Source organism: Suricata suricatta, chromosome 6 (assembly GCF_006229205.1).
Source record: "Suricata suricatta isolate VVHF042 chromosome 6, meerkat_22Aug2017_6uvM2_HiC, whole genome shotgun sequence".
Taxonomy (NCBI): domain Eukaryota; kingdom Metazoa; phylum Chordata; class Mammalia; order Carnivora; family Herpestidae; genus Suricata; species Suricata suricatta.
Window position 1 is genome coordinate 68851472 of NC_043705.1, and position 15595 is coordinate 68867066.

At 34.9% G+C, this 15595-nt stretch overlaps 1 protein-coding gene across 1 annotated transcript in view; it reads left to right on the forward strand.

Annotated features, from left to right (window-relative positions):
• Positions 1-15595, forward strand: part of SLF1 (SMC5-SMC6 complex localization factor 1) — a 99767-nt gene that overhangs the window by 45946 nt on the left and 38226 nt on the right. Inside the window, exon 15 of the mRNA XM_029942617.1 lies at positions 6261-6408. Coding sequence (XP_029798477.1) covers positions 6261-6408 — 148 coding nt within the window. The remainder of the gene's footprint in view (positions 1-6260; positions 6409-15595) is intronic.

Consider the following 15595-nt stretch of genomic DNA (forward strand, 5'->3'; position numbering starts at 1 on the left):
CTTAATTATCTGCTTTTTTTGTGTTACTTCATTGATTTCTGCTCATAATTTTTTTTCAAGTTTTTATTTAAATTACAGTTTGTGAACATACAGTGCAATATTGGTTTCAGGAGTAGAATTCAGTGATTCATCACTTACGTACAACATGCAGCACCCAGTGCTCATTACAACCAGTGCCCTCTTTAATACCCATCATTCAGCTAGCCTAGGCCCCACCACCTCCCTCTGTTCTCTAGAATTCAGAGTCTCTCAGCTGTTCATAATTTTTTAATTCTTACCTTTTTTATCTTGAATATCTGAATCTGTCTTTAGTCCTTATTTCTAATATACTCAAATTGCCTTTGAGTACAAATTGAGATTTATTCACAGGTTTTAATACTTTAGGGTGCTGTTAGTGTTTTCAGTATATTTTTTGTCAGTTATGAATTCTTTGATTCAAGAAATATTTTAAGATGTTTTAAAACTTCTAAATGGATGTATTTTTGTTACAATTCTATGCTTTTTTAACTGAACTTTCCTTTTTGAGTCCATGTAAAATCAGAGTCTACAGTATGTTTTCCCTGTTGTTTTAAATTCCTCTCTGTCATGTTTCACTCAAGTTTAATAATTGCCTTAATCAATCCTTCTGAATCTACTTTGTCAATTTGTTCCTCTTTTCTTTCTTTTTTTTAATTTTAACCATTTGTATAGATGATGGATAGTGTTTTAGGTGGAGAATTCTGGTGTTGAATGGCCATAAGTCTACTCTTTCTCCAGGAAAATTCTTATATAGTTTTTTGTCTCCTATTTCCCCTGATCCTTTTTCTCTACCCTACTTTTTTTAGTTCTAATTAAACTTACTATACCGTCTTTGCTTTTTCCCTCCCATCTAGATTTTCAGGTCTTATTCTATACTTGAAACATTCTGGGTAGTGTCTTCAATTTTTAGTTTACTAGTCTCTTTTCATGGGTATCTTCTATGTTGTTAAACATGACTATTGCATTTTTATTTTTTTTATTTTTGCCAGTTTTAAACTTTTTTCCTTCCTAATTACTATGACAAGTTTTTATAGTTTCTAGTTCCCTACAAAACATTCAGTTTTGTTTTATTTTTCAATGGGCAGTAATAATTTATAGTCTTTGTTGAATATCTGAAGTCTTTGTAAGTCTGTCCACCTGTTGTTTCTCCTGTTAAGTTCTCTTATGTTGTATATATTTTCTTCTGAGCTAGTAATCATTTACTGTGTGCCATGAATTTCATTTGAAAATTATTTGGAGAAACAATAACATGGCAGAGATATGGAATATCTTTCTCTTGAGATTTTTTTTTTGCTGGGTTTGGGGGTTCCTGGATAATCGCAAGTGAAGTATGGGGCTATGAATGCATATAGTTTTATATTAGGCCTTGGGCTATGGCTTCTATACTCCTTTTCCTCTGGACTTCAAAAACCAGAGTTCTGTATCCTAGCTCTTTCTCTGGAGTCACCAAGTGTCCTTAGGGTAAAGTCCTCTAGCTTTGACTGCCTCATTTGGCTTTTTACCTTCTCCTAGATCTTGGCTTAGCAATTTCTTACATGTTTCCAGAAGATATTCTACAGGTTTTATTCAACATTTTTAATTTTCTTCTATAATGGTATTATTTGAATTACCCAGGGCTCTATTATCAGTAACAGAAGCCCTTATTGGTGTTTAAAAAGTCTGTTTAGGGAGTACCTGAGGCTTTAAAAAAGGATACAATGGATTACTATGTGGCAGTGAGAAAGAATGAAATCTGGCCATTTGTATCAAAATGGATGGACCTAGAGGGAGTCATGCTAAGTGAAATAAGTCAGGCAGAGACGGACAGATACCATATGTTGTCACTCATAGGTTTAACAGGAGAAACCTAACAGGAGACCATGGGAAGGGGATGGTGGGGAGAAAGAATTGGGGAGAGGGAGGGAGGCAAATCATGAGAGACCTTTGAATGCTGAGAACAAACTGAGGGCTGAAGAGGGAGGGAGGAAGGGGGAAGCAGGGTGAGGGTCATAGAGAGGGCACTTGTGGGGAAGAGCACTGGGTGTTATATGGAAACCAACGTGGTAATAAACTATTAATAAAAAAATAGAAACATAATTGAATAAAAAATTTAAAAAATAAAATTCTTCTGAAGGCCCCAAATTTTGTTTAATTTGCTATTAAAACTGGAGAATTATTTCTGGGTATAGCTAGTCTTTGTGATCAAGGAATTGTATTACGTGGCAATAACCAAGTGAGTAGCCATTTTCATATATCTTAGTTTAAAAATATAGTTATATACATGTGTATAAGTTGGAAATAGTCAACATGAAATGATACTTCATTGGCAGTTGAGTTGAATACTTCTGTACTTCTAAGATAAAAACTGATAATATTCTTATTAATTACTATCTATCTTTTTATGTACTTTTTAGATCACAGTATCATTAGAAATAGAAAATATTTTCTTATTATGGAGCATTTCTATTATCCATTTAGATTATTTAAATTAAATTGGTTTATTATAACTGAAAATAATAACGCTGGCATTTTCACAATTTTACTAAATCACCAAAAGGACTGTCAAAGATAGAAATTTACTGAGGAAATACTGATGTAATTAATAACAGATTTACCCATATTTAACTTAAATATTTTTGTTCAGATTTTTAAATAAATTAAACATTTTGTGAAGCAATCTGCAATGATAGCATCGATTGTAACATTAGAACCAGTTTTAAACTTAAGATTAATATTTTATTTAACATTTGAATTGTGTAAATTCATATAAGCTGATTTTTGTTTGTATATGTTACCTTATCTGCTCGAATTCACTCTTGTACTAATTAAATCTTTTTGGCAGTTTTCAATTTCAAGAATTCCAGGCATGTTCACAGACATCATTTTCTGTACTATAAAGCGTTTGTTTCTTGATTTGCTGAGTTGAAGCATTCAATTTAAGTCATTAGCTAAACAGAAGTCCTCAGTTTATGCTAATATTGTTTTGTCATAATGTCAATCAGCAAGTGTTGCAGAGTGACACAATGGCAGTGAATTTCATTGTCATTAATCTGAAAAAGCATTGGGCTTTCCTTGCCAAAGAGCAGAGGTGAGCTGTGTCAAGGTTATGAAGGAGGTATAAATTTGCTAAGCTTGATGGTTAGTCCTACTTTTCTTTGTGATGTCCTTAAGTGCTTTTTGATGATAACCCTACAATTACAGGTAGAAATGGAAGCTACTTTGTACTTGAAGATAAGGAAATTGAGGCTAAAGACTTTAAGGAACTTATTCAAGGTGTCACAGCTTGTTAGGGCAAAGTCTTGAGTAAAGGCCAAGTCTCCATTGCAACATACTTTCTCTTGTTTCAGATGCCAGTGTTTTAAAGAGGAGAAGCACATGATGTGTATTATGTTTGCATCTTTTTGAGGGAAGTACTAGAGGAGCCTTGTGCCCTCTATTGCTGCAGGATATTTTGTAATGCCCTAACCTGGGAGTTGAAAGGCCAAGATTATAGTCTGTTCCACATCATATGATGTATTAGTCAGTTTTTGGAAGACCACCAAATTGATTTAATGGAGGTTACTTGTACCAGCAGTCAGTAGAGACAATAGAGAACTATATTGACAAAATATCTGATAATAGACTTTAACACATTAGAAAGGAAAGTCTAAGATAAATATAGCTCATGTGCAAATCGTGTCTGTCTTTCATTTCTTTGTTAATTCTCAGGTTTTCTGTTCTTTCAGCTTTAGCAACCATTTCGGTACTCCAGGAAAGCTTGTCTCCCTTTATGGTATACTTGCCATTTTCTCACTAATCTCCATCTAAATCCTATATGCACTATGTTAGAACTGGTAGTATTATTTTTACGCTGTTAAAGTTGCAGTGAGTACAGTCATAGCTCAATAACTTGGTCCTATGGTGATGGTGAGTGGCATAGATAAGAATATATATATGAAAAGGTCCAAAAATCTGATTTGAAAGTGTCTTTTTATATAAAAAGTTACTACTATGAATATGTGATAGTGTGAATGTTTAGCGAATGTCACACAGATAATAATTTTAACAAGATTTTTCTTATCATGGTAAAGAAGCTATAGTCATTCCTTGCAAGTACTCCCTATCTCTATTTAATAACAGTAGTATCAAGGTAAATTGAGTAATAGGCAGTATCAAAATTAGTTTGTGGTATCAAGTACATGTGTACGACCATTTGTATAAGGAAAGAGAAAGGTCCCAGCTGGTTGATTTTGCGGGGTCTTTTTTTAATTTGCTGGATTGTGGTTTTACATGAGACCTAGCTCTGTGGGCTAACCTCCCTTTTCCGTATTCAGAGTCTTATGACCAGGGATCTGAAGTGATCCTGATTTATTCTACCCTTAGAATGGGGAATATTTTGAGAAATCAAAAATTCCCAATCTCTTGATTGTTTCCTGAGTAGTGTCATTGCTGACATTCAGGTAGACATTGTGTTGCAAGGAGCATTTTGTGGCATGAATCTTGATATGATCAATTTTTAGTTCAAATGTAGATTGTCACTGTCTTGTTTTATGTCCTCTTGATAAGTTGAACCGTGGGAAATAAAACTTGCTCAGAGTGATTATCTTCATGTTGGCTTTACAAAATAAAGAGTTGGCTTCCTGCAGACTGCTTTGAATACTGGCTAAGACTCACTGCAGAAGAGTGAGTTCTGATCAGCTGTTGTCTTGGACCCCAGCAGGGTACTACGGGAGGAGTCGGTACTTTCTCTGCCTGCTGATACAGCCAGTCCTCCTGCTGGCTGCCCGTGCCCTACAGCTGCAGCTGCAGGATTTAAACACAGCCCTCCACTGAGGGTGGTGCTGATGCCCATTCATGAATCCTGACCTGGCAGATCGAGTAGTGGTCAAGGTTCTGTATTGAGGCCCCTGATGATGTTACGGGAAGGGTAGTGCTTCCCTAATCGTGCTTAAAATCTCCTCAGCCCCATTCTTCATAGTCTGTCTCTCACGTTCTAATGTCCAGCCCTGTCTTAATGCAGTGCTGCCACACAGTGTGAAAGAGCCACAGGAAAATTGCACACCTACCTAAGCACCCTGACTCTGGGCTTTTCCTCAGTATACGCTGTTTTGGTAGGCCTGGTGTATGTGCTGCTTGCACAATAAACCAGAACTAGAACTTCAGTTTTAAAGTTAATAATAGCTTCTTATAATAAGAAATGATGATACTCTTAGGAAATATTGTATACTATAGGAACCTTGTTTGCTGAGGGCAGAAGAAAGAAATCCAGTCGTCTCTGATGGTTAGAGATTTCTCTGTCCCTAATACCATATGGTATAGCATAGTCCCAGAACATCGCACTTAGAAACTATTTGGATACTCTAACATTTATTTTCACATGTTTTCTACCCAACTGTTAATTTGGCAATTTTTTTCATACACCCAACCCACGTAAAGAACAAATACCAAAGATAAAGGAATTTCACATAGTTTTAATGTCATTGTAGGAAAGTGTTAATATTTAAATCAAAGGTGTTTAAAAATATTTTTATTCCTCTTTACCTTCATAGTTTATGGATTAGAGATTTTCTGCATTAGAGTAAAGCATACTTACTCTAATTAAAGTTTGTATGCTTGCTTTATTTTTTATAGGAATTTAATAATGTTTAATGTAGAAGGGATAATATAGAACAATATTTATTCTTTAAAAATTGATCTCTGTCCATCCCTAAATTAGGTAATGTAACTTGAAACAATTTAATAATTAGAATTTTAAGCAATCTGTTTCTTTACAACAGGGGAGAATCTTATTTGCTAAAGTTCTTATTTTTTTAAGTCTTTTTCTGGAATATGCCATTTGGAAAAGTATAAAGGTGAATTTTATATATAAACAGTAGAGATGGCCAGTCTTTTTTTTTTATTATTTAATATCTGTATTCCTGTTAAAAAAATCCACAGAAGCCAGATATCTCCTCCATGTTTTAATGGAATTACTGCCATAGTAAAGTACTTGACACTATTGAATAATGACATTTTAAAAGTTTATTATAACCTATCCATATTTAAGTATTGGAGGTTTTGTTTTATTAACTGTTTTGTCATATGGATATAAAAATGTAGATATGGATGGGGCAGGAAGGAGAGGCAGAAAATGAAGAGAGCGAATTAGCTTGCTCCAGTTCTCAGGAATACCTTTTAGTATTAGCATACTCTAAGTTTTGCCTCAACAAGTATTTGAAATAAACACTAATAAAAAACGTCTGGTTTAATATGCATTACTAATGTTTTTCCCATCTTAATGTTAGGTCTTCAAACATGAACTAGCCTACTTACTGACTGGAATTCTTGGAGCAGCAATAGATTATTGGATCTTCCTTGGCTTGAAAAGGGGTAAAAATGTGATGCGTCACATGTCTGATGACTTAGGAAGTTATGTTTCCCTTTCATGTGATGGTAAGTGTGCTGTGTTTTTCTTAGACCTATTACATGATTCTCTTTTAGGTAGTCTGTAATCTTTAACATACGTTCATAGGAAGCTTTCTTAAAATTGTTACACATACATACACACGCATGCATGCATAACACAGAAACAATATAAAGAAGGTAAAAATTACTCATCATGAATGTTCCCACTCAGATAAACATTAAACTTTTTCATCGATTTCTTTCTAGTAGTATCTAAGTATTTTTATATTCTTGAACTCATATCATTTATGAAATGATATCATTTATATTCTTATATTCTTCTAAATGTTACATGAGCCTTCACCCCCACCACATTATTTATTATTTAAAATATTATTTTGATGATTTCACAAAAATGGAATGTTAGATAGTAATATAGAAAATAGTACCTGGGAATATTTATTTATATGTAATCTTATTAATATTTTCCTTAATCATATAATTAAAAATTGTAAGTAACTACCCTATGCAAGTAAACGTTTAACTAGACAATTTTTTTAAATTTTTGTTAATATTTGTATTAACTAGATGAATTTAAATCAGTTTATTATTTCTCTTTTCATTGAAGAAATAGATTAACTATTTTATGTATTGTGTTTCAGAATCTTACATGGTAAGAACTATTTTCAGTCCTTTTAATTCTAATCATTGAGGTTGAGTAGAAAATAATTTCTTCCAGGTCTCTTCCTGCATAGATACTTAACAGTAGTAAAATGAAACTCATGGACTCAGAATGCTTAAATTATAAAACCACTTGCATTAACTTGGACTATTTAAAATATTTGCCCCATGTACCTGTTGCTGTATAACTTTTCTTTTTATAAAAAGCTGTTAGTATTTCTTTTCAATTGAGTCTGGTGATATAGCAAAAATGAGCATGGATGAAGCAAAAAGAAGTGATTTATATGTATAATTTTCTCACTCTTTCTCCCCCCCCAATCATCTATTCTAGTTATAAAATTCCATCTAAAATAACACCTTTTCACATGCTCACTTTATGAACGGTTCTACCTAACTCTTGGTCTCCAGAGGGAGGGAGGCTTCCAGGAGACCTGAGGCACCATTCATGAACTTCACAGTCAGGTTAGGGAACTATGAATCTGTTTATTTGTCTTTCTTTCTTGTATCCTAACTTCCTAAAATGAATGTATTTTAAAATAAGTGAGTTTTTTGTGGCCCTCAAGTATAAAAGATCATTTTTATATACTTGAAAAATTTTAGACTGCCAAATATTCTTTTTTGTTACGCAGATGTTTCAGTATATCTAGGTTTTATGTAAAAGAGAAAGTTCTTGAATATGCTGTCAGTCACTTTAATACTTTGAAGAAAGATTCTAGAATAGGAATCCAAGATTAAAACTCGGGTTCAGGATATATTTGGTGATGCCCTCTGCAAAGAGAGGTCTCTTTTTATACTATGGAACTTAGAAGATTTTTATCTAAAACATTTTATCTTCTTTCTTTTCCTTTTTCTTTGAGCTGAAGAGTGATTACTGTTACTTTGGTGGTTGCTGTCCTTTGTTGCTTGACTTTTTAACATTTCTTAGCCCAAATTCAGTTTTCCTTTACAATCCTTTCTTATTTCTTTCACACCATTCCTACTGGGTGGTTCTGTTGTTTTTGTTGCTGCTGTTGTTGTTTTAGAAACAGCAGATTTCTGGCATTATTTGCTAGCATGAGTACTAAACATTCAGCTAAAAGGATTCCCCGCTTATTATTATTCCATAATGAAGCTTCTTTGCAATGGGGGACCTAGGACAAGATTAGCAGTGGCGTTAGAGGCCATCAGTATAGTTGAAGGTGTTGTTTCCAGTATGTGTCAGTTACCTTGACGGTAATACAATTTATCTCATAATTTAGCCAAATGCAGGAAGTATGAGCCTATACTAATAGGGTTTCGTTATATGTTATAAGTCAGCTTCAATGCTTTCTTCTCTCATATTCTGATTTACACTGTACTTTAAAGCAAGGTATTGTTATCCACTGCTGTTTCCTCCGTTCACCTGTCAAGTTTAAACCCAACAAGTTTGGGCCTATGACTGACTTAAGCTAAAGCTAGATGTTAATGTTACCATTATGATCCTTTTGACATACTGAGTGATTACTTTGCTTCCCCCAATATGTTTGATCACCAGTAGTTAAAACTCTAGTTGAATCACTGGGTGTTATATGAAAACCAACTTGGTAATAAACTATTAAAAAAAAAAAAAAACCTCTAGTTGAGATTTAAACTATATCCATGTTTAAAAAGTAGGCTTAACCCTTTTTTGTTTTGTTTTGTTTTGTTTTACTCAAAATACACATAGTTAGTTCTTTGGGCTTCTAACTGAGCTACAGGTAGGCCGTTTTAAAAATTGAAGATATTTCTGAAATGGTTCAAATTAATATCTTCGTACACTTTTGTTGTTAGTCTGGCTTGATTTTTTACCTTTGTCAAGAGACAAATGAGGTGAACAGTTCATCTTTAAGAGAGTGCAAGTAGCTTTTCTATAGCTAATATACAAAATTAAAGTGCTTGTTACGGACTTTATAGCATAGTAACTTTTATCCCTACAAGTGGCCCAGGTGTTTTAATAATGTCCTTTTTGTCAGTATGTCAATATTTTGATGAAGAACCATTTCTTTTTCTCTGTGGATGCTCCTTTTTTAAAAAATTTCTTCGCATTTTTCATCAACTGCATTTTGCTTTTCCTAAGTCTCTAATATAGATGTTATAGTTTGGCTGTTATGTAACATTTAATTGAAGATAATAGTCCATCATTCTCATGGCCAACTGTATGTTTTTGTTTTTCTCAGTGCAAAAGTACAAATCATATTATGATGCTTTTCAGATTTAAACCTATTAATTTTAGTTTAGTAAAACTGTTGTTTTTGCTCTGTAGAAAGTTAAGGTAAGAGATACTTCAGTAGATAAGTAAAATCTTTTCTTCTTTCCTTCAGATCTCATGTGCATTAACTCATATGGATGTCATTCTCTTTTTATTTCTGAATACTTTAAACAGAGAGTTTTCATATATCCCTTCCTATATTTTAAGATCAGGTGATTTGAAATTACTTTTTTATGCTTATTGAAATTTCTGGTATATTGGCTTAAAGTAGGGCGTGGCAAACTTTTTTGTGTATGGAATCACATAGTAAACATTGTTGGCTCTACGGGCTCAGAGTCTGTCCCAGCTCCTCAGCTCTGCAGTTGTAGGAAGAGCAGCTTCCTGCATAGATGTACATACATGGACATGGCGATGTGTCAGTAAAACTTTATTTATAGAAATAGACAGCAAGACATTGTTTCGTAACTTCTAACTTATTTTTTCTCCTCTTTTTAATGGCAAGAAAACCTGTCATCAAAATCTACTATAGTATTTTTTACATCTTTAGAGAAATTTAGTGAAACTCCCTTCATCCTTTCCAGGCTACATCATTATTTTTCCTGATAAATAATTTTTCCAAACTCTGACTTTCGTTTTCAAGTCTCTATTCTTGTCCCTGTCCCTTTTTCAGACCTCTTCCATGAGAATGTTTTCATAATTTTACTGATTACCTCATCCGAGTGTCTCTGCTCACTTTGCTTATTTAGCAAGTATTTTCGCAGCTCTCCCAGCCCCTGATATAAAGACCATGTAGAGTGAGGGCGGGGGGACGGGTAACAAAACATGGCCCTTGATTTTTTTTGTAGCTTTTGGTGAGAGAAACAGACTATAATTAGATTAGTGTAAATGTTTTATAACTCTGAGTGCTTCAAACAAGAAAAACGGGATGTTGAGATGTGTGAACTTAAACTTCATATCAGGTAATAGTGTAAAGCAAAACCTAAAGGAAAAGTAGGAGTTGGGCAGAAACAGGGAAGCATGCTCCCACTAGAAAACATGTTTACCAAAAACTCTTGCATCGGAAGAAGCAGGGCCTGTTTAAAATCTTATGGTAGCTAGCTGATAGCAAAGAGAAGAGTGGCCAGAATAAAGGCAAAGAAGTTGTAGGGAGTTTGCAGAGGAACTCCTAAGCTATGTTGTTAGAAGCTATTTTAACAGGGGAGTGGCATGACTCCATAAACTTTTTTAAAAAGCCTATCAAATACTCTTTCTGGGTGAATAACTTCATTTGGATCATCTCTTTTGAACAGGATAGTCCTTGGTCCTCAACGGTCTTTAACTCACAATAACCTTTAAGGTTACCAAACATTTGCCTTTCCCATCTTCCTGTCTTCTTTCCCTCCTAAGTTCAAGATAGTGTCAGTTGCCAAGTGTCTTTGAATCTCTCCTGTGTGTGGCTCCTGCATTAAAGGAATTAAATTTGTTTTTCTCCTGTTAGCCTTATTTCAGTTTAATCAATAGGCCAGCCAAAAGAACCTAGAAGTGTCAAGGAAAAAATTTCCTCCCCTATAGTTGATCACAGAGAAAGTAATTTTAGTGTCCGGATGGTGGTCATTCTGTGGCTGCTACTCCTGGGAGATCCTGGGACCATTTTCAGAAAGCCAGCAGAAGGTAGGAATTCTTACCCTGTCAGTTTCCCAGATCTATGCCTCTAGGGTGCAGTGTAAGAATGCTGAGAGTCCTCTTTTTCCTTTTATAAATTTAGACTAACAGGAGGAAATATTTGTGAAACTAGTTCCTTGGATACAGTGACTCTGGGTAAGGTGTGTAATTAGTACTCTTGGTTTTATTTTAACTTTTTTATTTAAGTAATTTCTGCATCCAAAATGGGTCTTGACCTCATGACCTCAAGATCTAGAGTTGCATGCTCTTCCAGTTGACCAGCCAGGAACCCTGAGTTCTCTTGGTTTTTATTGGTCATTTTCCTCTCAAAGATGGTCACTTTTTCTTTGTCTCTATGTTGTGTTATTTGTCATAAGGAGGAAACTATAGAGTGTAACAGAAACACAAGCCCTATAAACCTGCTGTTTGAGCCACTGACCTCACACACTTGTGAGTTCATGGTTCTCTGGTTCTCATCAAATTGGCATTTGTTTAGACAAGCTTTGTTGTGGGTTAACATGCACATAAGGTAAAGGCTTTTGGAAGCCAAAGCTGCAAGATTGGTGGGCACAGATAAGCACTTAAAAGCTATTAGCGTGCTCACTACCTAATTCAGTGACTCCCATGTTAGGATAAGTTGGTCCTACAATAAGGTTAGATTGACAGTAGCTCACCCACCAATCTCAAGATAGTTTCTGTGCAATGAAGTCTCTGTAAAATAACTCAAAATTTCCTGCTGAGCAACGTGTCCCCATTAAGTATTACTCTGGCTCTGAGAGACCCAAGGCTCCGTTAGTGTACATACAAGAAAAACTGGAAGAGGTTTTCCTTTTCTCTCATTCTGTCTCTTAAGAACTTGGATTTGTGACCAGTGAGAATTTTTTCTATCCTCTTTGCTGGAAGGTGCACATACCAGCATGCATTTTGGTGGCCAGTTGAATAGACTGGGGTTCCAAGACAGGAAGCCGTAAGCAGCACCCTTTGTCTGAGGGTGCAGCCTGTGAGGGGAGTTTGTCATGGAAGGCCCTACCCAGTCCATTAGGGGCTTCCGCCATCTCAACCTATGTCATTTTGTTAGTGCTAGAAACGTCCTCTTCCAGTAGTGCCTACCTGGTGTCACAGATTAGCATGTGTGTGACTGGAAGTGTTTCACATTCTCCTGGGAAACTGGAGACACTGTTATCATTATACCATTTTAACTGTAACAACTTTTGTAGACTCCTAGAGTGAACTTCTTGGATCATAGGGGCTGTGTCTTCTATACCCGCTTAAGGACTATCTCTGTGTCCATGGTAACGATTGATTCAAAGCATGGAAAGTTGTCTCTGGATTTTTCCACAAAAAGGCTTATTGGTTGCTATTGCTTATGAGTTCTATTAATACATGATCCCTCTTGTCAATGGCCAGACAGTAGATCCTTTATAATACAAAAATATGTAATTGGTTATATCTAAAAGGAAAATTTTTAGAAAGATGTCATCTTAAACAATTGTCTTGTTGGTGCCTATGCAATGACCAGATTTAAAAAGAGGACCCAAAGGGGGTACCAGAGTTGCTCAGTAGGTTAAGCGTCCGACTTATGGTTTTGACTCAGGTCATGATCTCATAGTTTCCTGAGTTCGAGCCCTGCATTGAGCTCTGAGCTGGCAGTGTGGAACCTGCTTGGGATATTCATTCTCTCTCTCTCTCTCTCTCTCTCTTTCTCTCTCTCTCTCCCCCCCTTCCCTCCTTGCACTTTATCTGTCTCTCTCAAATAAAATAAAACTGAAAAAAAAGTTTTAAAAATGTACCCATAGGGATGAATGTAATAGGTAGCCTTAGGGAGTCTTAATAAGGTTAAATAACAGAAATTAGAACAAGAATTATAGTACAAATCCTGTGTAAATTCTCCATCTTAAATTCTAGTCTCATCTCCTCAGCAAATTTCCTAACTCCCCAAATTACCCTGCCTTCCCTAGAAAATTCTTACCTACGCAGCTACTTGTATTAACTTTACTTTTTCTAAAAGATTTACCTAGAGCTTTCCAGTTTGTACTGCTGAGGCGAGTGTATAGGTTTCTAGTGTAAATGCTGAAGGCTGGGAAGTAAATTTAAACAGAAACACCTGTGATGGGCAGTAGGCCTTACTTTACTGTTTCTTACAGTTCCTTCTACCTCCCAGGGCTCTGTAATCAGGCCCTGCCTGCTTTGGGCCTTCCTGTGCAGTATCCCTAGAGGATATATCCACCCCTACTGCAAAGAATTCATGACCCATGAACAGGAGCAGATCTTTGACATTATAAAGCCCTCTTACCTCCACTTTGAGAAGACTACCAAATTTAGAGAGCAGAAAGCTTAATGGCCATTCACAACACCACTAACAGAGACCTTGATTAGCTGCAAAAGGATGTTCTACCCATAGTTTTGCTGTAGTTAACTGACAAGCCAGATGGCTCCCTGAGGAAAAATCTGCCCTCCCATAGGAAACTGGTGACCAAAGTATCTCTTAGATCCTCCAACAAATGATCACTAAAGGCCTGAAGGCTGATGTTCAGGATCTGATAGAAGCAATAGTAGAGTCTTTTTCCCCTAAGGTGAATGGTCCAGGTTGAATTGTGCAGTCTGAAAAAAGGCCTTTGTGGTTTAAAATGCTTAATAGAAACTTTACAAAGGTATATTGTACTAAACCTTGAAGTTGTAGATATAGGAATCTTTTGGTTTCTATCTTAGTCAGAAATTCTTTCCATGATATAAGTCTTTATCCTACAAATCTTTGCAAAACCAGAAATGAAGCCATTTAGAAACAATTACCATTCCCCAAGACTCCTTTATAAATGCGTGCGGATATTATAAAAGATTGTGACATTGAAAATAGATTTGTCCCTCACTTAAAAAGAAAGAAAATTTTAAATAGTAATCACCCCCACATCTCTGATAATAGGCATATAAACCCCAAAATCTGCATCTTGGAGAAAACTTGGATACTTTGTGCTTTTGTGATGTGAATTTTCTACCCCCAGACCCTTAATCCCTAAGACCCATTCTTTGAAGTGCAAACTTTAGGGAGAGGTTTTTTTTTTTATCAAGAAGGAGGGAAAAAAGGAGCTTTGTGGAAATAAAGTGAATAAAAAATCTTACGTGTCATCTCCATAAATATTGAAAAGCTTTAGCCATCTGAGCAGGTGATTTAACTTATTTCAACTGTCAAAACAAAATTTGGATCCAATTGCTCTTTTAAAAACCAGTAAGTTTTGCATTATCATACCCATCTCATGGTTAAAATTTTAAAAGAACTTTAAAATTTGTTTTAGCTGTTTGCTGGGGTGTGTGTGTGTGTGTGTGTGTGTGTGTGTGTGTGTGAGATGTATTATTCTACCTCTGGATAATGTTGCTTAATATTAGTTTTTAAAAGAATTCTACTTAAGTGGCTTAAAAACAAACAAGTGCTTATATTAATTAAGTAATCTTAAAATTCTCAGAAATACGTAAGACTAATACATAAGACAAATGCCTTTTAGGTCCATGTAATCTGGAAAAGCACTTAGTATTAAAGCTAGTTTAAGTTCATTGGTTTAATTACAATAGACATGTCTTTAAAATTAGCAACATAGAATATAATGCAGACATACAGCTTTTACTTTTTTACTAATTTTTCACTCTGTTGAAAAATTTGTCAGCAACAAAAACAGGTTGGGATTGTTGTCTTTGTCTAAAGTCTCATGATGTATTCATGGGTAATCTGAACATAACTGTTGGAAGCAAGTGATTTTGGTAGATGTAAGTGAGATGAGAATTTTTAGGTGAATTTTTTCCACAACAACTATATTTTATGGTATATGTATTTAAAAGCTTTCCAAATCTCTTTGGTAAAATTATAAATCCTTGAGTTGTGTTTGCAAAGTCAAGTTACATGATAGAAGTTCATTCCTTTTTTTTTCTTTAATTTTTTAAAAGTTTATTTATTTATTTTGAGAGGGGGTACAGGCAGGGTAGGGACAAGAGAGAGAGGGGGGAGAGAAGAGAATCTCAAGTAGGCTCCATACTGTCAGTGAAGAGCCCTATGTGGGGCTCGAACCCATGTACTGTGAGATCATGACCTGAGCTGAGATCAAGAGTTGGACACTTTACTGAGACAACCCAGCACCTTGGTAGGAATTAATTTCTAAATGAGATAAAAATACTAGATCATTTCTAAATAAGATGAAATATTGAAACATTAACTCCTGGTTTATCCACTTTTGATTTCACAGAGGAAATAAAGATATTTTTTGTGTTAGTAATCTTGTCTTTTGTCACTTTGGCAAATTTACTGTGAGGAATAATATATTCCTAAAAATTATTAAATGTTCAAAATTTGCTGGTAACAGCACAATTGTCTACTTCTTAATTTTTACTAGAAATTAAAATTTCTAACGGTTAAGAATTTACTTAATATATGTAATAAAGACTACTGGAAATAGTAGGGGAAATAACTGCATGCAAGGAACAGTAAATCGAGTTTCTGACTAAGAGAATATGAGGTATGGAGATGTGTTTTTGGTAAGAGGGAAACAAGTAATTTTTTCCTCATTGTTTCAGAATGTGAAGGAGAGATAATTTTACCTTTGAGGTCAAATTGGCTAAAGTTAAATGAATTTATTTTAAGCGTTTTAAAAAAATAACCTTTGAGATCAATAATGTACTTACATTTAAGTACGACTAAAAGTATTCTTTCATCTGCTAAAAGGA